This window comes from Syngnathoides biaculeatus, chromosome 1 (assembly GCF_019802595.1).
Source record: "Syngnathoides biaculeatus isolate LvHL_M chromosome 1, ASM1980259v1, whole genome shotgun sequence".
Taxonomy (NCBI): Eukaryota; Metazoa; Chordata; class Actinopteri; order Syngnathiformes; family Syngnathidae; genus Syngnathoides; species Syngnathoides biaculeatus.
In genome coordinates, this window is record NC_084640.1 from 2,697,686 (window position 1) to 2,723,847 (window position 26,162).

The 26,162-nt window shown below is 39.2% G+C and overlaps 3 protein-coding genes across 5 annotated transcripts in view; 1 reads left to right on the forward strand and 2 right to left on the reverse strand.

Annotated features, from left to right (window-relative positions):
* Positions 1–1,605, forward strand: part of mcm3ap (minichromosome maintenance complex component 3 associated protein) — a 21,283-nt gene extending 19,678 nt beyond the window's left edge. The window contains exons 27-28 of the mRNA XM_061823809.1: positions 201–354; positions 544–1,605. Coding sequence (XP_061679793.1) covers positions 201–354; positions 544–711 — 322 coding nt within the window. The 3' untranslated portion in view covers positions 712–1,605. The remainder of the gene's footprint in view (positions 1–200; positions 355–543) is intronic.
* Positions 1–12,739, reverse strand: part of LOC133503093 (histone-lysine N-methyltransferase SETDB1-B-like) — a 15,470-nt gene extending 2,731 nt beyond the window's left edge. The window contains exons 1-9 of one of the 3 annotated variants that reach the window (XM_061824380.1): positions 12,649–12,739; positions 11,600–11,774; positions 11,143–11,360; positions 10,174–11,028; positions 9,903–10,067; positions 3,710–3,905; positions 3,550–3,623; positions 3,200–3,390; positions 1,980–2,278 (exon numbers count right to left, since the gene is read on the reverse strand). In XM_061824380.1, coding sequence (XP_061680364.1) covers positions 2,153–2,278; positions 3,200–3,390; positions 3,550–3,623; positions 3,710–3,905; positions 9,903–10,067; positions 10,174–10,489 — 1,068 coding nt within the window. In that variant the 5' untranslated portion in view covers positions 10,490–11,028; positions 11,143–11,360; positions 11,600–11,774; positions 12,649–12,739 and the 3' untranslated portion in view covers positions 1,980–2,152. Of the gene's footprint in view, positions 1–1,979; positions 2,279–3,199; positions 3,391–3,549; positions 3,624–3,709; positions 3,906–9,902; positions 10,068–10,173; positions 11,029–11,142; positions 11,361–11,599; positions 11,775–12,467; positions 12,618–12,648 lie in introns of those variants that run through there. The other 2 variants (XM_061824308.1, XM_061824469.1) reach the window with 2 other exon arrangements.
* Positions 12,740–15,381: 2,642 nt separating this feature from the next.
* On the reverse strand, positions 15,382–26,080 carry LOC133503207 (histone-lysine N-methyltransferase SETDB1-B-like). Its single transcript, XM_061824596.1, has 10 exons — positions 26,023–26,080; positions 25,175–25,388; positions 25,034–25,071; positions 23,734–23,820; positions 23,306–23,596; positions 20,495–20,662; positions 19,106–19,307; positions 17,984–18,057; positions 16,226–16,416; positions 15,382–16,143 (listed from the first exon to the last, which is right to left on the reverse strand). Exons 4-10 carry the CDS (start codon positions 23,813–23,815, stop codon positions 16,039–16,041), a joined length of 1,113 nt encoding a protein of 370 aa, XP_061680580.1. The 5' UTR covers positions 23,816–23,820; positions 25,034–25,071; positions 25,175–25,388; positions 26,023–26,080; the 3' UTR covers positions 15,382–16,038.
* Positions 26,081–26,162: the final 82 nt, after the last annotated feature.

Here is a 26,162-nt window from a genome sequence, read left to right on the forward strand (position 1 = left end):
TATAATGCGGACCTTTTGACAATTTAGGAGGTAAAAGTGCATTATACATGACAAATTGCAGATCCTTCATACTTCAAACTCTAAAAAAAATTTTAAATGCTTAAAAATCTACAAGAAGTTGTGCAGTAGTTTGCCATTTCTCTTTTCATTCAAGCTGTTTCATTTTGTACATATGAATTGCCACTGTACTTTTATTCCAGGAGCTCACAGCAGCTCCAGCGCTGGCTAGACGGGGGCGACTGTGCGGACAATTGGTCCACCCCGCTCCTCATCCCGTCCTCCATCTTACTCTCCATGCCCACTTTTCTGAAGCACGGACCCTCGGCCAAGCCTTCAAGTGGTGTTTCAGCTAAGGTTTGCCCCCGTCGTTCATTCGACCCACTCCAGACACTGCTCATTTTATCCCACTCAGGGCGTACATTGATTCATATTTTGAGACCGTGCTTCTCAACACAGATGAGAGTTTCATTCGTTTTCTACAGGAATGAGAATGAATGATCCCTGCTGCTAAAGAAAAGTATTTATGGGCATTTTTTTCCCCAGGAAGCGCACCGATTTCCACCACAAAAGGAAGACAAGTGGTCCCAGAGGTCTCATTTGTCACTGACTGAGCAACTGAAGGACCTTCAGAAGCAAATTAAAGCAAGCAGAGAAGAAGAGTTGGCTTGCAAACTGAAACTGAGTGCAATGATGACCATAGTTGAGGACTGAAGATACTTGGAAGTGGTTTTATGTAAAAGAGCCTAGATTTCTATATTCTTTATCAACTTGTGCTTTTGCATTGAAAGTGTTTTATGTGGATTTGTGATTACAAACTTTTCTATGATCATTGTAAGTTGTCGAGCAAACATTGAAAGTGACAATTGTATTCTTTTCAACCAGTCAGTGGCAAGATGCTGCAGTATATTAGCACGCATTGCTAACGGCATCTGTGACTGACTCATCACATCTCTTTAATTTCTCAAAATACACCACCTGATTGACTACAAAGTGTCCTACAGCACATTGAGGTTTCTCTCCGTCCACTGATCCAGGCTTGTTGTCAAGGTGAAGTCTTACTTGCCTCATGGCTTGCTTCTTCCCGCACACTGAACAAGTGAATGCCAAAGAGGAGAAATTGCAGTTGCAATTTTAAAAGAGCTTCTGTATTACTAGTCCTAAAACCTTCATGACGCCTTTTACGTTGCTTATGACCGATTTGATATTTTTGCACGAAAGGTGCAGCCACCCATATACCAAAGGCACGGAAAAGGTCACCAAGAAAAATGTTGTAGGGGAGCAGGGCCACTGCAGTTTTATTTTTTTAAATAGCATAAAATGAGCAATCTGGGAGACATTTACATGGCTTAAGTAAGTAAGTAGCTTTTTTTTTTTGGTCTCCCAACTTGAGCCAGGCCCATCTATCTCTGCCTGCACTTGTTTGTTGGCTGCGTCAAGCTATGCCACATTAACAGCATCCTCTCTAAGCACTCTCATTCCTGAAACAAATTGATTAAAATCATTGTTCAACTTAATTTTTCCACTATTAACAACTTCAAAAGTTGATCCCAAATGTATCCTCCAGAAAACTGTGCAGTATTTTTCTGGTTTTGAAATTCATTTTGGGTTATAACATAATCCATAACACCACTTCATCACTTAATAATACAGTAACATCTTTAAACTCATTCAGTAATTGCAGGTGCGTTCCTTCATTATTACAATATGTACTACCGGCTCAGCTTTTGTCGCCGATGTTGTGTAAGTCGCAGTTCTGCTTCCCCTATGTCAGTCAGGCATCGTGACGACAAATACGGTAAATGCTCTTCTATTAGACGGCAGCAAGTACTGTGTATATACTTTTTTTAGACATTTGTCGGTGTACTGTGATATTTTCCAATTGTAAAATAGGAGCCTTCACTCCATAAATGTTGAAAATCACTGCACGAAACTGAAGGTGTAACTAATGAATCAACTTTGTCAAATTAGTAAGCAAGGAGAAAAGTAAAAAAACTTTTTTTTATTCTTAAAACAAAAAAATATGCACAAAAGTACGACTGAAACAGTTTAGCTTTCAGTTTGCTTTGTCCTTTGATGTATTTCTGGAATGAGTGATTGATGAAAAGCTTGTAGAACATGAAAAAATGTATATGATGGCTGTGAACTTGTAACTTCACCTCACACAAGAAATGCCGTTTGCATCGTCCACAAACAAGAGTTCTTTTGCAAGTTTTTTTATTTTGGCTATATATTCCAAGCGCCACGAGCCCCTGTAGATCCATTCTTTACGTTGACTTTCCTAAAAATGACAACACAAAATGAACAAAAAAAATTGTATTCCCTCAAAAACTGCATGGTCATACAGTGAATCCTTGTACATTCACAGTTTGGATTCACAAATGTACCCATTCGTATATGGTGGTACCTCTACTTACAAAATTAATCCATTCTCAAAGTTGTTTAGTAATGTGAATTTTTCCCAAGTAGAAGCGCATTTTACATGTAAATAGTCTAATCCATTCCAGCCCCCAAATTGGACATCATATCCTGCAGTGTGAATGTAACCCAACTATGACTATAATAATCAATACTTTTTCAATTAATGAATGAGTAAGATTTTTTCAACTAATTTTTTTGTATCAAAAGCAGGAAATTACTTCAAATTGACAGCGCAGAAAATGCCAACATTTTGTGACTTTTTCTCCAATTTTTTCCTTGAGCACAGGTCCTCACCATAAATGTGTAGTACTGTGGTTTCTAAAGAGAGAAGGACAAAGAAAATGCAAACGACCGAGCGTACATAAAGGGATATGATTAATAAGTGGACTACAAAGGAAATCTGTCAAAATGAATTTAAGCTAATCAGCATTAAAGTAACCAACAGAAAATGGAACTAAGGATGGATATAGCCTGAAATGATAAATTACTTTGTAGCCCTGACCACAGTTTCACTGCAGACGCTGGTCAAGAGAATCATGCGCCCGCCCTCTTGCCCCTGCAAAGGAATGCTCTGATCCGCTAGCATATTTATCACTGTTTTACTTTGCAGCTATCTTGTGACATCTCGGTCTAAAGGAACTATGCTGGAAGGGAGATGAGGAGTTTCATTTAAACAAAAATAATGCTTTGCCACCATTTTGCGGCATTTATCCCCAATAACAAACCAATTGGTGTGGGCCTCACATTCCTCTGAGAAGAAAACCAATGTAATTATACTGACCACAAAGAGGACCTGCATCAGGCTACAGTCGAGCTGCAGGACCACGCAGTTGTGCTGAACCCCATTGAGCTCCACATTAAGGCTTTGTCCGTTCTTGCACTGGGTGAGGGGGGGGTGTGGCCAGATCCTTAGATATTCCTTCACAAAATCCCTGTGAGACGTATTGGCTATGTCATCTGTAGGGTCATCCACTGTCACAGAACAAGAATGATAAAAGGTCAAGGAAAGCGGCACTGAATAAATTAAATAATCCATGCATTCAAAAGTAAATGGAAAATGACAATTAAATGGATTTTATTTTTAAAATAGGCATGCGTTGCCCCTTCAATAAATTCTCTGTCCAAACTTACAAGGTGCGCACACCAGGTGAAGATGAGGCAGTCCGACGTACAGTGGTGTCTGATCATCAATAAAGACCAGAAACCTAAACAATATGTTGAATCAGAATTGACCATATCAAAGTTATTAACAGCGATTCAAAAGGTTACACACACTACGTATTGAACATACCTCTGCTGGTTCCTTTTGGTCGGCAACTCTGCCAAAATGCCTGGCCGGAAAACGTCTTCTTCGCTGCGGCCGACCACCACTCGGACACCGACGTACAAGTACTCCAGGTCGGATGTGACACAAAAGGCGATGTGGTGTGAAGAGATGACGCACTTACTGCCGTTGTCAAACTGGATCTTGTATTTGAGCCTATCATCTAAAGGAAAAAAAGCAGACTTTTGTTTTGTGACACCCTGGCCTTGTGTCAACAAAATTCCCTGAGGATGAAAAGCTCTGAATTTGAGGGATTGAAGAAGGTGTCCTGTCAGGCCTGTGAGACTTGGAGAGAGACGAGGGAATGCCGCTTTGGTGGTCACTGAGACAAAAATATGGGCTTAGGAGGAATTTAGGGAGGTCTGACTACACCCTGAAATGGTCACAAGTCAGTCGCAGGACACACAAAGCAATAAACATTGCATTAAACATTGTGTGCTTCATGATGTAACACTGCATCCAATTCATTGTCCTGCACTTTCTGCACTTGCAGACGAAAAAAAGAATAGACTTCTTCGACTAGAATGCAGTAAATGGATGCAATATTACTCTTCAAAGAGGATAAATAATGCCCGTGACTGTTATTATATTACTCATCTATGTTTTGTTCCATCGTATGCATTGAAATCGCCACTGCTAAAGTTAGCATGTCGATGGCAATTTCAATTGATATTAACATCAAACTAACGCGCGCCGTTTAAAAGAAAGTTCAGTTTAGTAGTTTGTTTTTGAACAGAGCTCCATCATAAAACAAGGACATCACCATTGCCAAACCTTACTTTAATAATTACCTGCAGTTTGACAATATTCATTTTTTCGGTACAATATTTTCCCCAAGGAAAAACACTGAGGTTGCCCGCCATAACATTACTTTGGATTGGTTCCAAGAGCAAAGTATGAGAGGTACTTGAGAGATTACTTCCTGCCTGACACAAATCAATTAATTGTTGAGTAGGTCTCTCAACCCATGACCAAAATTTCCAGCCTATAAACTGCGACTTTTGCACACGCTTTCAACCCTGCGGCTTATGCGGGTAATTTGTGCATTTTTTCCAACTGCCACAAGGGGGGGCACTCGAGCGGAAAAGGTAAGAGTAAGACCGGTGGAAGACAGCTCGTGCACGTGGCGTCAGTTTGCACGGCGCCATATTGCCAGTCAAACCTAGCTGTTCTGCACTGCAGGTGGCGTTGAGCCAGAGCAGATTTTTCAAATTGCCCGAGACCTGTTGTGCTGTCACAACAGACAAGACAGATGGATTTTGGCAATTAAATGGGATGGATGGTGCCCAACCAAAATACACACACGCCTGTGTAGCGAAAGCTTCATTTCAGGTCGGAATTATTCGTCTCAATCTCAAATTATAATGCGGAGGTTAAGTGTGGCCGCAATCGCTTTCGTGTACGTTCCGTGGAGACGACTCTGTCCTCTTTTCTTTTCCAATCATAGTTAATGAATGCGCGTTTGTGTAAAACCAGGGTTCATTTATTTAAATATTTGCATTGAACACTACAGTGAAGACAATAAGTATTTGAACACCCTGCTATATTGCAACTTTTGCCACTTGGAAATTATGGAGGTGTCTGAAATTTTCATCGTAGGTGCATGTCCACGGTGAGGGACATAATCTAAAGAAAAATCAAGAAATCACAATGTATGATTTTTTTAACAATTTATTTGTGTGATGCAGCTGTATTTGAACACCTGTCTATCAGTTAGAATTCCGACCCTCAAAGACCTGTTAGTCCGCCTTTAAAAGTCCACCTTCACTCCATGTATTATCCTGAATCAGATGCGCCTGTGTGAGCTCGTTAGCTGCATAAAGACACCTGTCCACCCCATACAATCAGTAAGACTCAAACTTGTAACATGGCCATGGCCAAAGAGCTGTCCAAAGACACCGGAGACAAAATTGTACAACTCCACATGGCTGGAAAGGGCTGCAGAAAAATTGCCAAGCAGCTTGGTGAAAAAACGTCCACGGTTGGGGCGATCATTAGAAAATGGAAGAAGCTAAACATGACAGTCAATCTCAATCGGAGTGGAGCCCCATGCAAAATATCACCTCGTGGGGTCTCAATAACCTGAAAAGAGCTGGGACCACCATTTCCAAGGTGATTGTTGGTAATACACCAAGACGTCATAGTTTGAAATCATGCATGGTACGGAAGGTTCCCCTGCTTAAACCAGCACATGTCAAGGCCAGTCTTAAGTTTTCCAATGACCATTTGGATGATACAGAGAAGTCATGGGAGAAAATTGTGTGGTCAGATGAGACCAAAATGGAACCTTTTGGTCATAATTCCACTAACCGTGTTTGAAGACGAATTTTAAATTCCATCCCAAGAAAACCATCCCTACTGTGAAGCATGGGGTGGTAGCATCGTGCTTTGGGGGTGTTTTTTTGCACATTGGACAGGACGACTGGACTGTATTAAGGAGAGGGTGACCGCGGCCATGGATTGTGAGATTTTGGGGAACAACCTTTTTCCCTCAGTCACAGCATTAAAAATGGGACATGGCTGGGTCTTTCAACATGACAATGACCAAAGCACACAGCCAGGAAAACCAAGGAGTGGCTTTATAAGAAACATATCAAGGTTCTGCCGTGGCCTAGCCAGTCTCCAGACTTAAACCCAATAGAAGATCTTTGGAAGGAGCTGAAACTCCGTGTTTCTCAGCGACAGCCCAGAAACCTGTCTGATCTACAGAAGATCTGTGTGGAGGAGTGAGCCAAAATCCCTCCTGCACTGTGTGCAAACCTGGTGAACAACTACAGGAAACGTTTGACCTCTGTAATTGCAAACAAAGGCTACTGTATCAAATATTAATATTGTTTTCCTCAGGTGTTCAAATACTTATTTGCAGCAGTATCACACAAATTGTTAAAAAAAATTATACATTGTGATTTCTAGATTTTTCAGGTCCTTTATGCTGAGTTAATTTAATTTTTCCACTTACCTTTGTTTATTTTCACCTTCTAAATGTCTAACGGTATCAGACAAGACTCCGGGAGTCATGCGGTAAGACATTTTTGTGTCGTCTCCAATCGACTTAGCATTGAACAATGCTTTGTTAGACTGGCAATATGGCGGGGTAAACAAAAGTCACACGATTTTATGATGTAGACGCACGAGCTCTATATATGTGCTGAGGAAGGGACTTTTACTGGTATGTTTATTTTTAACCAGCCCCTGTTTAGCGCTACGCTAGCATCAGCACTGTGCTAGTAGTGTTGCTACTGTGCTACTGCCATGTCTCAATGATTTTTACCGTTATTTTTTATTTTTTTTAACGGGCCCTGTTAGCACCGTGCTAGTATGTTGCTGCTGTGTTCCTGCTGCATCTCTGTGATTAGAGATGAAAGTGGACTTTTGTGTAAATTCCTGAAAATATAATTCCGAGCACTAGGGGGGTCCAGGGGCATGGTCCCCCAGGAAAGTTTTTGTAAAAAAAATGGATGGCTGTGGTGCATTCTGGCGATATCTGTGAACAAAATTCAGACAAATATTTAAAGTAAAATTTCCAAGTATGACATGACACAGAGGCCATTTCTCTTATCCACTCTTAAACATGGGAAAGACAAAGGAAGACAGTATAAAAGTGAGGCAGTTGCGCGTCAACCTTCACAGGTCAGGCAGAGGCTACAAGAACATCGCCACTCAACTGCAGCTCCCCATATCCACTGTGAGAGGAATCATTAAGAACTTCAAAACAACTGGAACAGTGGTAAACAAGTCTGGACGGGGACCCGTGTTTACTTTGTCACCACGCACAGTGAGGAGGATGGTAAGAGAAATCAAAAGATCTCCAAAGCTCACTGTTACAGAATTAGAACAAATGGTAACATCCCGGGGCCACAAAGTCTCCAAATCAACCATCATGCGCTGTCTACACGCCAACAAGCTGTTTGGGAGGCATGGATGGAGAAAACCTTTGCTCACTCACAATCATAAACGCAAACGTCTGGAGTTCGCCAAGCAGTATTGGGGCTTCTACTGGGATTGTGTGTGACTCGAAGTGGGTCTGGCGTGCCATGAAAGATGTGCATGCTGAAAAGCACCTCATACCCACTTCGTAGTATGGGGGCGGGTCAGTGATGCTGTGGGGATGTTTCGCTTCCAAAAGCCCTGGGAACCTTGTTAGGGTGCATGGCATCATGAATGCTTTGAAATACCAGGACATTTTAAGTCAAAATCTGTTGCCCTCTGCCTGAAAGTTGAAGATGGGTCATCACTGGGTCTTTCAGCGAAACAATGACCCTAAACATATGGGCAAATCTACACAGAAATGGTTGACCGGACACAAAATCAAGCTCCTCCCATGGCAATCTCAGTCCCCAGACGTCATTGAAAACCTGTGGGGTGAGCTGAAGAGGAGAGGACCCAGGTCTCTGGATGATTTAGAGAGATTCTGAGGAAGAGGAAGAGGAATGGCGGAAGATCCCCCTTTCTGTCTTTTCCCATCTTGTGAAACATTATAGGAGAAGATTAGGTCCTGTTTTGTTGGCAAAAGGGGTTTATAGAAAGTATTAACACCAGGGGTGCTAATAATTGTGACACACATTATTTGATGTCAAATAATTATTTCTTTATGTGATTTTTTTCCCCCACTGAATAAATGCACTTGTATTGAAGGTTGAATTTTTCTCTTTTTTTCCATTAAGATCCCAAATTATTTAGAAAAAAATACTAATTATTAGAAGCTAAAAAACACATCTTAACCAGGGGTGCCAATAATTATGGAGGGCACTGTGTGTGTGTGTGTGTGTGTATACATACACACACACATACATATATACACACATACATATATATATATATATATATATACACACACACACACACGTATATACACACACACACACATACATATGTATATATACACACACACACACGTATATACACACACACACACACATATATATATATATATATATATATACACACACACATACATGCATATATATATATATATATATATATATATATATATATATATATATATATATATACACACACACATATATACATACACACACACATATACACACACACACATATATATATATATACACACACACACACATACATACACACACACATACATACACACACACACACATATACACACACACACACAGTCACTCACATTTGAAAAATGTATGGGTGTGGTCAGTCATGCCCGCAGATAAAGTTGCAGGTGTGATTAGGGATGGCCTTAAAATAACTTACTGGATTAATATAACATAACTGTAAATTAAAAATGAAATAAACAAATACATAACTAAAACTGAAAATTTTAATTTAAAACTCAGAAATGATAATTTCCAATTTCAACTGATATTAGTAGAACGTGATATACAGTAAAACGGTATTTAAAATTTTTCATCAATAAAATTCTTGATCTGACAAACTTTATTTGAAGAAAAGTTAAATGCACTGGCCTGTCAAGGAATAAACATGAACGGTCTATACTCGCAATGTTTTGAAAATGCTGAAAGTTTAGTTCAACATATTCGGCGTTCGTGGCAACAAGCTAGCGATACATTGGAACAAACATTCCTTTCGGTATTCATGACGTATTGTTGTGGGGGCTGAGGGGGGGCACGCATCACGGGACTGCCGTAAATAGGAGGCCGGCTTGCTAGAACGCGCCTTTATGTGCATGTGCTCGACGTATTGACCACACCTGAATCAAGCGAGGAGGTGGATGATCGTTAGCTACCTCGTTTCTGTTGTGTTACTGCCACGTCTCTGTGATTTAGTTTGGGTTTTTTTTTTTTTAAACGGGCTCTGTTCGTGCAGTGCTGACGTGTCGCTACTGTGTAGCTGCCGCGGCTGTTTTTTTTTTTAAACTGTATACTTTTTTTTTTTTTTTTTTTTTAAACCAGCCCTGTTCGTGCTACCATGTTGTTGCTATGTTAAAGCTAAGCTAAGGTATTAAAACTGAAAACTCTTTCTGTGTACCATCTTTCTTTGGCAATATCTCGTGTTTCAATGTGGGAACCTGCGGCTTTTACACAGGCGCAGTTTATGTATGTACCAAATGGTATTTCCTTTACAAATGTACTGGGTGAGGTTTATAATCCGGTGTGCTCTGTAGGCCAGAAATTACAGTACTTGTGTCAACCCAGAATGTAAATAAATAAATTCTCCTTACCCATTTTGACCATTCCCACCACTTTCCCTGGCAGCCAACACATCCTCTTCATCTTGGCCAAGACCTTCATATTGACTTCAATCTTAGTTTCGGGCACTTTAGCGGGCACCTTCATGGATCCCTCTGGTGACTGGCAGCACGATGTGATTATGCACACCGCTTCAGCTGCAAGTACAAGGGAAATTTCAAATGGTCATTAAATGACAAAAACATACAACATGGGTACAAAGTACGGTCGACCAAAAATGAGACGTTGAATTTTGACACTTACCTTTTATGTTGACTGGGACGGGTTCCTGAGTCCTGCTTACTGCGCCCTTTTCTGTTGAGCTTGATTTCCAAGCGGATAATTGCGATTCCACCAACTTAGCATTGCTCACTATGTCACTTTCTGTTGACTTTGGTTGACATGAGGATTTCTGTTTATTCAGTGTCTTACTTTTGCTCACAATGTCATTTTCCGATGACTTTGATTTACAAAAGGATATTTTTGTACCCAGCCCCTTTCTTTTGCTCACAGTGTCATTTTCTTTTGACTTTGATAGACAAGAGGATTTTTCTGTTTCCGCCATTTTAGTTTTGCTCATAGTATTACTTTGTTTTGATTTTGCTTTACGATTTTTGTCTGCCCACCATCTTAGTGTTGCTCAAAGTGTCCTTTGTTATTGGGATTTTTTTTTTTCAACCTTCATCTGCGTGTCCACTGATGATTCTGACGTTTTCCTCGCCCGACTCTTCACAGGCCATTTAACGGTGAGACGTTGTCTTTTATTAGACGATGGCAGAACTAAATAATTCAAATCATTTATGCTGTCGTTGAACTCAGAGTCACTTTTTGACGAGCGCTCCACTAAATAATCGGAATCGTTTATTCCGTCATCAAACTCGGGTTCATTGAGGCTTGAGTGCTCATCGTCACTGCTGCAGTCTACTGGTCTTCGTCGAATTAAAGCCTGAAGATCGCATTCAGGAAGTCTGGTCAAGACAACCTTCACTGGTCTCGTTAAAGCGACTTTAACAAGGCTGTGACTATCATTTATGTTGCTGTTTGGTATAGAAGTGCAACTTCTTGATTGACTACTACAAACGTCTATTTCAGAATCGCACGGCGATGGAGGGGAGACTCCTGCAAATAGAAAAAGTACATCATGAACACAAATAAATTGAAAAAAAATTCCATTGAACTGAGCCAAAGTGAAATACAAATGTGTGATATGGATGAATTAATTGACTAATTTACCGCTACTTGATGATTTGATTTTGATGACATCCTCCTCATGGTGACTTGATTTCGATGACAGCCTCATTTTGATGACATCCTCCTCATCATGACTCGATTCCGATGACGTCCTCATTTCGATGATATCCTCCTCATCATCATCATCATCTGTGTCTGTGTATTTCCAACCCAGAAAAGCGTACTGTTCCTTCACAAAAGCTTCATATGCTCCCACAGAACTGTAAGACACCAATGTAACGGTACCGAAGGGAGAAAGGAGGAAAACATAAGGGACGAAATGAAAATCTAAAAGCACCTCTCATATACAAGAAGAGATAAAAAATAGCTCGAGTGTTGTGAAAAGGTAGCTATAATTTCACTTACATTTACAACCTCCCCAAATATTGTGAAGGACTGCTGCTCCAATTAATTTGTCAATGAATAATTGTACATACATCAAGTCACACATCCCACTCACTTGTTGAGTTCCAGGAGTCGGTCAGCTTGTTTCTTCCACTTTTCCAGAAGAGGCTGCAAAAAAATACATTGCTCCAGCACATCTGGGGGGTTTACACCCATATTTTGTACCGTCTCCGAAATCCAACTCCGGAGTTGTTCTTGGGTTATCTCCATGTCATTCCCCTCCATCATCACTGAAATATGCAAAAATTCAGATCAGTGTCACTCTCAAGTGGTGTGCTCGTAAGTGTTTATCTCAACAAATCAAGGCTGAATGATTATCACACCGTGAGGGGAAAAACTAAATTCACATGAAAATATAGCAGATACCACTGGGAAAAATAAATCTTACGATATCACTAAGTGGAGGAAAAGAAACTATGTAGGGAGGACTGCAACGATTATCGGATTGATTTGTATCTGGGTGGTTCTGAACCTGCGTTTAAGTAATAATAAATAAATATATCACTTAATTGACATTGTTCTATTTCTGTTATATATTTTTTTTTTTAACTGACAATGAATACTGTTAAATTCGCGAAGACAATTCTAAAGCAAAAACACTTTGGAGATATACGAATGTAAGCACTGGATGGACGCGGACAAGAACTGTAGAGTTAGGTTAGGGTTTGATTTGATTAATTATGAAATGATTTGAAGATGTCTTTGTCAGACCAACTTGGGGGGGAAACGCCAAGAAAGTACTGAAGTCTATGGAAAAGCACTCGGCCATGGCGTCAGGTCACTATCAAATCAACGATCTCAAACTACGTAAAAACGAGCGGTAGTGGGCAGATTAAAAAAATGACAAAACTCGGCTACCAAATGAGCTTCACGACACATTTTTGTCAAATTAAATTATTATTATATCAAGAGCATTAACTCACTTTAAAATGGCGGCCGGCACCAAAAGGGAAAGATGCACATAGACGCCCCAGTATGTACGTTTTTATTTTTTTCCAAACGTCTCATGTGGACACGTTGTTCGGCAATGCTGCTATAAGGTCCACATGCAGGCCGGTAGGGTACAGTAACAATGTAAAAATGAAACACGAAAACGAGCCTCACCTCGGATTTGTCTCCATTATCAGAAAAACTACACTCAGGGATGCATGATGGGTCGTCTTCTTCGTGCAACATTCAAGCGACTGATACCCTACCCTCTCGTGGTCATATGAAGGAACAACAAGATTATTTATATATATATATATAAATAATTTATTTTTTTTTTTTTTAAACCCTCATTATGCATTATTAGACACAAGCAGGGAGGAGTCAACAAGCAGAGGTCAAGGGTTGCTACGGGGCTCCTGGCCATGCAACCTTGATTTCACTGGCATTTGGAAAATGTTCAAGTTTGATTCCAAATTTCATGAAAGAGAAGCAAGGATATAGGACTTTGTGAAAGTCTTAACTAAACCAGTTGTTTTTGGGGAACTCCCCCCTGTTGGGAGATCAATTTTTCCAATCTTGGTAGTGGTAAAATAATCTACAGAATATCTCGTGAAAATTGTAAACTGGGTGGGTCGGGGCACTAACAAAAATTGTAAACCTGGGTGGGGGGGGCACAGAATTTCTTTTTAGCGGGTGAGGGGACTGAAACAATCCGCACACACCCTCCCCCCAAGAGAGTAAACCATCAAAGACTAAACCATCAAATCTGATCAAGGTTATTTAGCTGTTGAGCCACATAGTGTTAAAAAAACAATCTTGGAATTTTTGGGGACTGCATGAAATCCACTGTGCAAAACACAATACTTACATTTGAGAATATTTTGGACACCAAGTAATAAAATGTTCTTGTTGTCCCCGTCTTTGTGTCCTCATAGGCGTTGCAATATTACATCAAATCAGTTAGCTTATTGGTAGCATCAAGTAGCTTGTTGGATCTAAGACATCAATCAATCTTCTGAGCCGCTCATCCTCATAAGGATGGCGGGAGTGCTAGATTCAATCCCAGCTGTCTTCGGGCAGGAGGCAGGGTACACCCTGAATTGACCCCTCCGTGGATATTGCGCAATCCGTGTCACTGACCAATCAGAGGCTAGAGATCTGCATAAACCAAAGCCCGTCTTTGCTCCATTTTCTCAGACAACATTGCATGGTCCAGTATAGGTTTAGTTAGCGTTTTATCGCGTATTTGGGTTATTTAACAAAAAATATGGTTAAGAGGTGTTGTCACGGACTTTGTAATAGTGACATGTATCCTGAAAGGCTAGTTGGTGGAGTTCGATTTGTAACCTTTCTAAAACCGAAGACCCAGTACGAAAAATGCCTTCGATGGATCAAACTTTGTGGAAGACCGCATCATCAACTAAATCCATCTAATATCAACCGGAACACATATGTTTGCACAAAGGTATGCCCCATATTTGATTTTCAATACATGTCTCGTATAAATAAATGTTCTTCGCTAGCATAACACTGCTACGTGTGAACGATTGACACACTTATTCTTTGTTGAGCGATATTTAGCGATGATCGGACTGCACAAACATATTGATTTCTTGCTGGCTCGCGGCCGAAAGTTAACCAGACTGTTTGCACGAAGATATGCCCTAAATTTGATTTTGAATACACGTCTCGTATAAATGAATGAGACGTTCTCCGCTAGCATAACACCGCTACGTGTGAACGATTGACACACTTATTCTTTGTTGAGCGATATTTAGCGATGATCGGACTGCACAAACGTATTGATTACTTCCTGGCTCGCGGCCGAAGCTTAACCGGACTGTGTTTGCACAAAGATATGCCCTAAATTTGATTTTTAATACACGTCTCGTATAAATGAATGAGACGTTCTCCGCTAGCATAACATTGCTACGTGTGAATGATTGAATGAAATCAGAAGCATGGCGTCTCTCTCAGTTAAGAATGTATTGTATTTAGAATCTATAATATAATCGTTGATTTGAATGAAATCAGAAGCATGGAGTCTGTCTCAGTTCAGAATGTATTGTATTGTATTTGCCATTTTTACTGTTTGTCTTACGTCAGCGCACGTGGCGTGACGTCACTTCAGGAAGCGTGGTTAAGTGCCCTGTACGGAGGGGTCAATTGGTTGCCATCCAATGGCAGGGCACATATAAATAAATAACCAATCACACTACCTTGGGCAATTTAGAGGGTCCAATAATGCATGTTTTGGGGATGTGGGCGGAAACCCACCCAGGCACAGGGAGAACATGCAAACTCCACACAGGCGAGGCTGGCGTTCTGCAATTACTTTTTTGTTTTATTGGGATATTGTAAATGGTGCATCATACAAGAAATAAGGGCATCAATGGATAAAAGAACAAGAATTGGATACGATTCAATTAATACAGTTTTGGAACAATATTCTGACATGGAGCAACTAAAAACGTGAAATATTTTAAATACAGGAGGAACCTTGGTTTATGAATTTAATCAGTTCTGTGCTTTCGTTCACGACCTAAAATATTAATGAACTAAGGTGTGAAATGTTGCCAATTGAACTAAACAGAAACCGAATCCGCTATCTGTGGAATGTCATGACAAAACCGGGAAAGCAGCCCAGCAAACCACCTACGTATACTATGCTAAAAAGCATGACGAAGGTTTGATGAATTCATAGTTTGAACTTATGAAAATAGTTCAGATGACTGGTGTTTCACAAATATGATTTATGTAAGCAGAGTAATCGAGGATTATGTACTTTGACCTGTTTAATCGAATGCTGAAGTAGGTTGTGCACATACCGGATTAATTCTACAACCAGAACCAAGTCATAATCAAACAGTTTTTTTGCAGCTGTGTGGATTAAAATACAGTACAAGAGAAAAGTTTTAAAAGAAATAACCTCACTATACTGATGCCCATTTAGAACAAATTTGCCCAAAACGACAGAGTCAATAATGTTTATATGATACGAAGAAAATTACCACTGAGTGTCCGCGGCCATCCGAGACAGTCACATAGAGCTTCAACAGAGGTAAATTTTCTTTTAAAAATTTCAATGATAAACCAAAAATGGTCATAAACTTGGTAATTCATAAACCAAGATTCCACTGTATAACATTTTTCTAAGAAGAATGGAAAACAGAGAGCACTATTCTGTTTTCAGATCAACCTCTGTACCTTTAAAAAAAAAAAAAAAACCTTCTGAAGATACATTAACCTCTATTGGAAGTGGGTTTTAAAATAATGCACATGGTTGCCTAAAACACAGCTGCTCTGGAATGACTATATACACAATGTACACCTTTCCAGAAAAACAAATCCTAAACACTGACCAAATTTTTTCTTTGAAGAGGTTGTTTAAATTGAAATATCGCAATCCACCCAGTAATTCACCAAGCACATTTGTACAATTTACTGGAGAGAAATCTAACTCAAACATATCAAAAGTAAGCCAATTATTGTCACAAAAAAAAAATGCAGAGAAACTCATAGTTAGGTCGCACTTCCAATGACAGACTTGGAACTGGAGCCAGATCACTGTTCACCTGCTTCAGCTTCTCTTCTCCTCAGTTCCAAAAACCTTGGCATGTGCGAGAGCCGTAAGGATCCACGGTGAATCCATTCTTTGTGCTGATTACACTGAAGGCAAGACAAAATAACCAGTGTCATCCAAACCAACCAGGAGTCTGAGGCAAATAGCCAAGTCAAAGCCGGGACCAACCTCCGAAACCACCATGATCAAGCTGCAGTCGACCATCTCCACTTTGCACCTCTGCTGGAGTCCATTAAACTCCACGGAGGCATTCTGACCAGGCTTGTACTGAGTTAAATGAGGGTAAGGCCAGTCCCTTATGTACTGCTTCATAAAACGTTTGTGAGTGTCGTCCTGAATGTCATCTGTTGGGTCTGGTACTGATGAGAAGACAAAGCGAGCACTGTAATTACTGCTCGGTTAGGCAGGTTAAAACCAAATGCTGCTTGAAGACCACAACAGAAGTACAAATGAAAACCCTGAACTGCATAATCTCATGATATGCATATACATGGGTATTTTATAATAGCGCTATTAAACATACAGCCCAAAACCAGCCTGTGAGGGGGGGTTTCAACGCAGCATTTTATTTTAAGTGCAATACTATAGCTTTCAGTTCCAAACACCTCTGATGTAAAGTTTTGTCTTGAACTACAATACACTGTAATGAGATAATATACACAAATTGATGCTAAACAGAATCAATTACTTCCTTGAGAAATACTGGAGGATGTTTCATAAAAAGACAATACAAATATTTTCTTAACGTACTTGTATAGCTTCGCATTAAAAGAAAGGTATTAAGTATGTAATGATTTTACTGGTCTGGGCCCCTTGATATCAAATTGGGCCGTGGATTTACGCATTCTACAGCACCAAGACCAGCTAAAAACAGACCCTGGCCACAACGCAGCGAGGGACCCTGGTCAAAGTAAGCCGAGTGTTTTTCCAGAAAGATAAACTGTTGCTAAAAATGCATCCGGCTGAAATTCATCAAGTGTATTTTTTGGTGTTCTCCCACTCCTAAAAAAAACTATGACCAGGACTTAACCATGGTTTTGTTATTTGTTGGGAATCTTTATTTCAAAATAATGCAAAGAGTAATCATTCGATTGTGTTTCGATATTCACTCGTTACAATGCGATTGGCAACAAAGGATTTAGGCTTAGGTTAATTAAGGATTTAAGATAATGTTGTTGTTTGGTAATTTACTGTAACATCAGAGCTTATCTTATTAGCATGTGCAAACAGGTCGCTTTGTGGGTCATTTATAATTACTATTAATCAACTCTATATATAAAAAAAAAATACACATTGTGCAGGACGCTTTGATGTGACCACTGCACATACAAACAATGCAACGACTGATGTGCAAATGATATTTTGTGCATCCCTACACGCGATTATAAAGTAGCACACTAAACGAACATGCTAACAGTTTATTACTTTTTAACGTTCGCTAAATAGGTGAAAAGGGAGGTGGGCTACAGCTCCTCCTCAGTGGCAGTTCGAGACCGATTTTACTGGGGAAGCTGGGGTGGCGCCAGGAGTTTTGTCAGCCACCTTTTCCATCATCGTTTTTTTTTTTTTTAAACTTAAATTTCCATACATTTATTTTAAAAATCGCAACATTTCAAATTGACAGTGCAGAAAGTGCATAAACAAATTATGATTGAGTAGTAATTTATTATTTTATTAAAATCAGCAAAAAATTGTGAATTTATTAGAGGCTGACATTCCAAGGACTTGGACAATTTTAAGTTAAACAGTCTCAAATATTAATTAAGTAGTTGTTAATTTATAGCTGCACCTCAGATGACATTACCACCGATCATATACTTAGCATAAAAATGGAAAATATCATCTGATGTGGAAACTGAGATTTTTATGCAATTATGAATGAAGTCAGGTTACATAATAAGTATAGTATGAAATTGTCAAACTTACATGGTCTGCACACCAGGTAAAATAATGTTAAGCCAACATAGACAGGTCTGTGGTTATCCAAGAACACCAAAAACCTGAAAATTGAATGAAAACTTTAGTCACTTAAAAAATTTGATTTTTTTTTTTTTCCAAAATAAAACACTCCAACTAAAATGTACCTCATTGTAATTGCCTCACCTTTTGGTCCATCATTATTGATATTTTTGTATTTATTTGAATTTCACTAGAAGGTGTGTTGATCGGCGTGGGATTTAAGTAGCGTACATTTTGTGCTGTCATTTAGAGTACAAATACGTAATCAGATTGATGGACTTTAAGACTTTTTAAAGTTTAATTAGCACTTTCAGTCAGCACAGTCAGTGAGCTAAACTTCTAGAACTCATGTAATTATGAATTTGTGGAGTGGAAAATCGTAATATAAATGTCTTGGGGTTTTTTTTGTTACCGTAATTGACTTTCACTATGGATCATCTTGCAATAGAACATATTTTCTATATTCATTCATGTTTTGTTTACTTTCACAGTGCAAAGTAGATGACGTTTTTTTGCACTAGTTGAGCTTTTCTGTTCTCTTTGTTTGGGCCAAGGCCAGCTACACAAGTGATTTTATCCAACTACAATTCAAAGGGCCACAAGTCGATTCAATTACTAATATATGACACTCTGCAATATGTTTTCCCATACTGCGTGACCACTTACTAGTTTTAAAACTACAGTTGAAATTACCAATATTATAAACTGAAAACATTTAATTCCAATATGGATTCATTGTGCCAGTGAGAAGAGTAAAGGACAGAAATTGTGCACAACGTTGACTGTACATCAAGACCAGTGTGCCACATTGACTGTGCCACGGTCAGATCCATGTTTCACTTTCTGGTTCTAACAGTATTTTTTTTTAACAATCAATTATTGTACTAATCAAGTTAGAATCCTGAACTGCAACATGAAGAATGCAACTGAACAGCTAACCACCAAAATCACTTGACCTTATTTGAATTCTTTTCTCGATGGAGGTTACACACACACACACACACACACACACACACACACAACACACACACACACACACACACACACACACACACACACACACACACACACACACACACACACACACACCTTAGGCGGTTCTTTCTGGTGGGGAGCTCTGCCAAGATACCAGCTCGGAACCGAGTCGTGTCATCCTGACAGTTGACCACTACACGTGCACCGACGTACACCTGTTCCAGCCTCGGCGTGACTTCAAAAGCAATGTGGTGTCCCGACACCAAGCTCCTTCCCTTTTCTTCAAACATAATTTTGTACTTTAATCGTCCATCTTCTATAATGACAAAAAAAAAAAAAAAATACACAATGAGGTGAAAAAGAATTTTCCCCTTCCTGATTTGAGTTTTTGGACGTGGAAAACAAAAATTGCCCCTTATTGATTTGATTTTTTTTTTTTTTGCAATTCAATGTTTTGAATCATCCATCCATCCATTTTCTTAGCTGCTTATCCTCACAAGGGTCGCGGGGAGTGCTGGAGCTTATCCCAGCTGTCAACGGGCAGGAGGCAGGGTGCACCCTGAACTGGTTGCCAGCTTGATCGCAGAGCACATAGAGACAAACAGCCGCTCACAATCACACCTGGGGGCAATTTAGAGTGTCCAATTAATGTTGCATGTTTTTGTAATGTGGGAGGAAACCAGAGTGCCCAGAGGAAACCCACGGAGGCACAGGGAGAACATCCAAACTCCACACAGGTGGGTCCGGGATTGAACTCAGAACTGTGAGGCCAACGCTTTACCAGCTGACCCACCGTGCATTATCCAGTTTATTTTAATAACTCTAGGACACTGGCCAAGTAAATATAAATTTCAGTTCAGGCCTGATTACTGCAATATATCACTTAAATATACCCTGTCAGACAAAGTATATTACACGATAAAATATAAAACAATTCAAAGAAATTAAAAAGCAGACAAGAAACAAGGTAGATTAAATCACTCGGGAAAATGTTACAAAGCCATTTCTGAAATTTGAAGACACTCGCATGTCACATTCAGAACAATTTGGAGCAGTGATAAACTTTGCCAAGGGTGGGGGGACAGCTCACCAAATTTACTCAAGGGTAATGAGCAAACTTTTTTTGATAAAAGTAAAATTAACTTTGAATCCAGTCACAGAAGGAAGTAGCAAAATAACTTACTGCCGTAAAAAGTATTTTTGGCAGGATGACAAGAAATTTATTTGGTACAATATTTTGTATTTCATTTTCATTCATAAATGTTAATGCATGAAATTGTGTTTCTCCTAAGTTTCAACCTTTGACTACTATGAAATGAACCTTGCACATGTAATTATAGCATGTGGATTAAAAAAAAAATGTAAAAAGTGAAAAATGCATTTTCAAAGTTGACTTAAATAAAATGTCACAATGACAAGGGTAAAGGCCTCACAGTGTTGATACTCATATAATAAGTACAGTATATGATGACCTTTAAAAAGGGAGTTCAAAGCTTTTCCAACCTTTCGTAACAACCTCCACAATCTGCCCCCGTTGCCACCTCAAGTTCTTCTTCCTGGCCAGCACAGTCGAGCCCACGCTGATTTCCTCTTCGGGCAGGTCAGGGCGGGTCTTAGTCGTTTCTTGAGGCACGTAGGCAAATGCTGATGAATCAATAATGGGGGTGTGGTCTGTGGAAAAAAAGGGTTGGCACAAAATGTGAACAGCTATAGCCCTTATTATGTTCAGAGTTGTGGAGAGATCGAGCCTATCCCAGTTGACTTCAAGCGAGAGGTATTCGGTATGGTGGACTGGTCGCCACTCAATCACAAGTCACACAGAGAAACAACTAACATAATTTCCAGCCTACAAGTCACGTTTTTTTTCCACACGCTTTCAACCCTGAGGTTTATGTGGTGATGCGGCTAATCTGTGCATCATTTCTAACGGCCGCAGGGGGGGCACTCGAGCAGAAAAGGTGGAATATATGTGCCGAGGAAGTGACTTTTACCGGCCCTGTTAGCGCTGTGCTAGCATGTTGCTGCAGTGTTACTGGTGTGTTTCGGTGGCATTTACCAGTAAGTTTTATTTTAACCGGCCCTGTTAGCGTTAAACTCTTTCTGTGTACAGTCTTTGCAAATATCTAGTGTTTGAATGTGGGTTTCAATGTGGGCACTTGCGTTTTTTTACATAGCTGCGGCGAATGTATGTACCAAATCGTATTTCCTTTCCAAATGTACTCTGTGAGGCTTACAACCAGGTGCACTGTGTAGACCGGGAATTACAGTAGTCACACTCCCATCGACTGCATCAGCCAGTGAAAATCAGGTAACGGCTATGAAAATCAGGCGAAAAAAAACACAAAGCCCTCAGTGATGTAAACACGAATAATATAAAGCAATAGACCTTTCCGTCATGTCTATCATTCGTCCAATAACAGCCAATCAGATAGCCGCATTGTCTTAACCCCTGGCTTGTCCCGCCCCTCCGACAGCCATATCCCACAAAAACACTGTTTGTGGGTAGTGTGCGTTTTGAAAAGTTAATGTTGGGAAGAAAATGGTCCTCAGGTGCACTTGGGGAACATGCAATTCTGATGAAAGATATCCTGCGAGGTTACAAGGGGCCCAGTCGATTAAATTTCCAAACCCTAAAACACAGTTGGCAATGTATCTACGATGGATTGAAGCTTGCGGAAGCCCTCACGTACAACTCAGTGTGAAAAATGTCAATAAACACAAGGCTGTATGTTTGAAGCTAAGTGAGGGAGAAGTACCTTCTCTGAGTTTAATTGAATTATTATCAGTGCTTTATACATTGCAGGAGAACCACTTTCACTTTGTTAGCGTATCACTGACTGCTGAATGAAGTGTGTAATGTTTTATGTCGACGAGTCGGGTTCGTGATATGTAAATGTGCGATGTCATGCAAGAGAAATGTCTATTTGCCTATTTGTATCACATTGGACTTTTAAGACATAGCATTGGGTTCCATTACGAGCCAAGTCAAAAGAATACACCAACTCACTTATAAAGACAACAATAATATTAGTTGTGATCTTTCCAAGTAAAAAGTACTCACCCTGCTATACACGCGCAGTACGATTCCACGATTTTATACTATTGGATTTCGATATGAAGTTTGTGAGGCGTCAAACTTTTTTTGCATCAATTGCCAACATCGCGTCCTGCTCCGTTCAAAATCTTAATTGCACATATCCTTGCATAGAATAGTTGAGACCTCTCTGTAGAACTCTCTTGGACAAGCCTGACACATTTGGCAAAAAACATACCCCGATATTATATGGAATATGCGATAGAGGACCCAGTTCAGTCATCATTTTGGAAGATTGTGGGGCATGGCAACTATAGTTAAGGGGGGGCGTAGCTGAAGATCGCCAGTTGGAAAGGTCCATTGAGATACAAATCAAAGTTTTACATCGCTTGGGACACAATTTGGTCCCAAGAGTATCGGGAAATCCTTTGTTTCATCCTGTTCCTTTGTTTCTGGTTGATCCATCAGAATTAAAATCTATTTCAAAGTGACTATAGTTTAAATTATTCACCATATTTTCTCAAGGTCAAAAGTCGCATTTCTTTGACGGAACTATCCAACGTAAATAAAAGCACATCCTTACACAAAGCAATCGAGGTATGGAAAAGAAGGCGCAAATACAATTAGATTAAACAGGTGTACACATATTTTACTAACTCGTTGTTACTTTACTATTTTTTCCACAAGACTATTCCTTTTTTTTTTTAAATTCAAGCATCCAAGGAAACATGGAGTGAGCAAGGCAGTGCTGGATTGTATTTTTAGCCATCAGGTTTTGAAGTGTTTATGTAGAACATATTTACAACCATCACCTCCATGGCACTGTTGTTATAACCACAGAACATTTTTATTTATTTATTTATTATGTTTACACTTACAAAAAATGCTGCGTTAAAACCTAAATATTCATATTTGTACGCTGTCTGAAATTGCCTCACTGAAAATGTTTAGATACAAGAAAAATAGTTTGTTGCTCAAATGGAACTGAGGAAAAAAAAAAATCATTTAAAATGAAAAACTATTTTCCACTAAATATTAAGTAAAATTCTTTTTTTCCTGAGTTTTCCTCTTTAACTAAGCAAAACTTAAAACAATACTATTTTATTTAGACAACAAAAAAATAGAATCTAAATACTGACTAACTCGATTTTTTTTCGTACGATACTCAAAAACTGTGGCACTAATTGCATTGAAAAACAATTCTGTCAAGGAATAAATGCTATACAAATGTTCTTTTGGAGTATTTCCAACCCTGTGTTGGGACGATATGAAGTACTTACCAATATTGTTGACTTTCTTTTTTTTTTTAGCTTTTGATCTCTTTGCTGATGGATTATCCGAATCACTGGATTCATCATGATGCTCCATATCAGAATCTGAACTGCTGAGTGATTCATCCTCACTGTAAAATTGTGGGGGCGTCGGTGGTCGAAGAGCGCTGATTTTATAATCTGGAAGCCTGACCAAAGACACCTCGAGTCTTTTTGATAATCCGTATTCCAAGCGTGTCCTTTTGCACGGAGATCCACTTGTGGAAGGTTCTGACTCACATTGGGACTCAGGCAAGTTTTCTTAAACGAAAATCAAAATTAAAAGGAATACACAAACAAACACCAGAATATTTGTATACAAGTAGTTTTCATTCATAATAGAACATTGAGATTGTTTTTCCACAACTTAAAAAAAAAAAAAATCATCCAAAACTTACCAAATTCAAACCTTCCCCGCTTTGCACAAGTCTCCTCAAACTGTGACATCGTCACCTCCAACTGATCATCCAGCTCCATCATCTCCACTAACACATAAACAAGCAATCAATCCATAAAGAAAGACCAACCCAGAATCCTCACTATGAAAGCTTTAATAAATCAGGCTCTGCTTAACAATTTAGCATGATTTAAATAAACAATTCATGAAATTGTTTTGTCTAAAACTAACATAATATTCTGTTGCACAAAGATTTAAGATAATGCCTGCAATACAACAATATCTTTCACAGAAAAGAAAAAAAGTAAAGCACAATATTATCGGATTAAGGTGCCCGCAGCATCAAATGTGCACTTAATGCCGCTGTAGCATTTTTTTTTTTTACATGATCTAATTATGTGTATTATTCAAGTATATAATGTATTTTTTGAGCTGCAACAACCAATCAATGAATCAATAACAAAACGATCATCATATTAATCACACACAATCACAATCATGTTGATCATTTTAGATTAATCGTTTAAGGAACTTTTTTTTAAAAATCTAAAATCATAGGAATCATCAGAAACTCAGCCTCTCAAATGTGAAAATTCTCCGATTCATGTATTCCTCTATGACAGCTGACTGATTTCGTTTCATCAAATATGCAAAGATGTACTTTTATTTTCGGGGAACCTTTGCTTATATTCTACTATTACACGCTAAGTCAAGAATTGAATAATTCTCAATTTATTCATGTTTATTATCAATTTATATATGTATTTTTGCATTGTCAACTTGAAATGTCCTGTTTAATAATATAAAATGTTTCACATACACAATATTTCTATCTCTACCCCTCTCTCTCTATACACATATGCGCATTAATTCATTATTAGCATTTCTGTCCAAAGAACATACTATGTGTTATGTGTGATTGCATGTTTCATTCGCTCACAATGACGTAAAAAGACGAGCGGGAACAACGTAGTGCGTGGAAAAAGTACCGCAGAGAACCCCAAAATGAACAGATGCAACTCTACACTTTTACAACACAGTAAGAAGTAATGTATGTTATAAATCTATTTTAAGCTATGTTGCCACAAGTGTGCCTACAAAATTGACTCAACCTTATTGTTTCTACTTAGAGCAGCACCGTTAAAAATGCGAGGATCATGATTGTTCACTTAACGGAAAGTGACGAGAAAAAGAATTCCTTTACTCTGCTGGAAAAACGTTTCGATATGTTGTGAAATGTCAACATGAAAACAGGGATGCATTAAGCAATGCTGTATAATGTATGAATTTGACTAGCTTACCTGATTTAACGTTACACTCGCCTTCAGAATCGTCGGGCCTGTGAGTTTGGAGCGTAGATAACATTTGGAGGTAGTTAGAGCTCAAATCAAAGCGTTTCTACCTCAACAACTAGCGACTATTATAAATATCCACAAACCAACAAGATTTTGAGAAGATATGTTTCTCTGTTTCCCTCTCCTTCGTTTTTCTTCTTCTCCTTCGTTCTTCTTCTTCTTCTTCTTCTCCTTCGTTCTTCTTCTTCTTCTCCTTCGTTCTTCTTCTTCTCCTCCTTCGTTCTTCTTCTTCTACTTCGTTCTTCTTCTGCTGCTCCTTCTTCTACTGCTGCTGCTGGTGCCGTACGCCGCTTGGATGCCACTTGGAAAACAATATTAGATGAGAATATATCGCCACCTCCCGAGAAGGAGTATGAAATGAAATGGCTATTTTCAATGATCAAATTTGTGGTTTTCAGTCTAAAACAAAAACAAAAAAACCCACAAAATCACACGCCCGGCCCCTCCCAAGACAAAAAAAAAAAAAACGGTGTCCAAGTGCGAGCATAATCAACATTAAAACACTGGAGTATCTTAGGCCCACATTTTGTTTTAAAGTCTATTAATGAGAATTAATGTTAGCTTTTTTTATATTTTAATTATTGTACTCATAATCACTCGAGGGGAAACTAAAACTCCTAAACTGCAGCACATTTATATGCTTCAAACCACACATCAGGCACATGCACACATGGACACCAAGTGGTTCCCTGGATGGAATAAAAGTGTCCTTTTTTTATGCAGACCGGTTTTCTTCATTCGTCAAAATGTTAAATAAATACAATTTAAAAAAAACTAATCGTTCCATCATCAATTCCACCCTTGGGAGAATCATACATATCCTTCCACCTTGATTTATTTGGGAATAAATGCTGGCACTTAAGGCGGTACTGGTACGTCTGCTTTGAGCGTTGGCCTCACAGTTCTGAGGACTGAGGTTTAAATCCTGGTCCAACCTGTGTGGAGTTTGGATGTTCTCCCTGTGCCTGCATGGGTTTTCTCCGAGAACTCCGGTTTCCTGCCACATTCCAAAAACATGCATCAATTGGAGACTCCAAATTGACCATAGGTGTGATTGTGAGTGCAAATTGTTGTT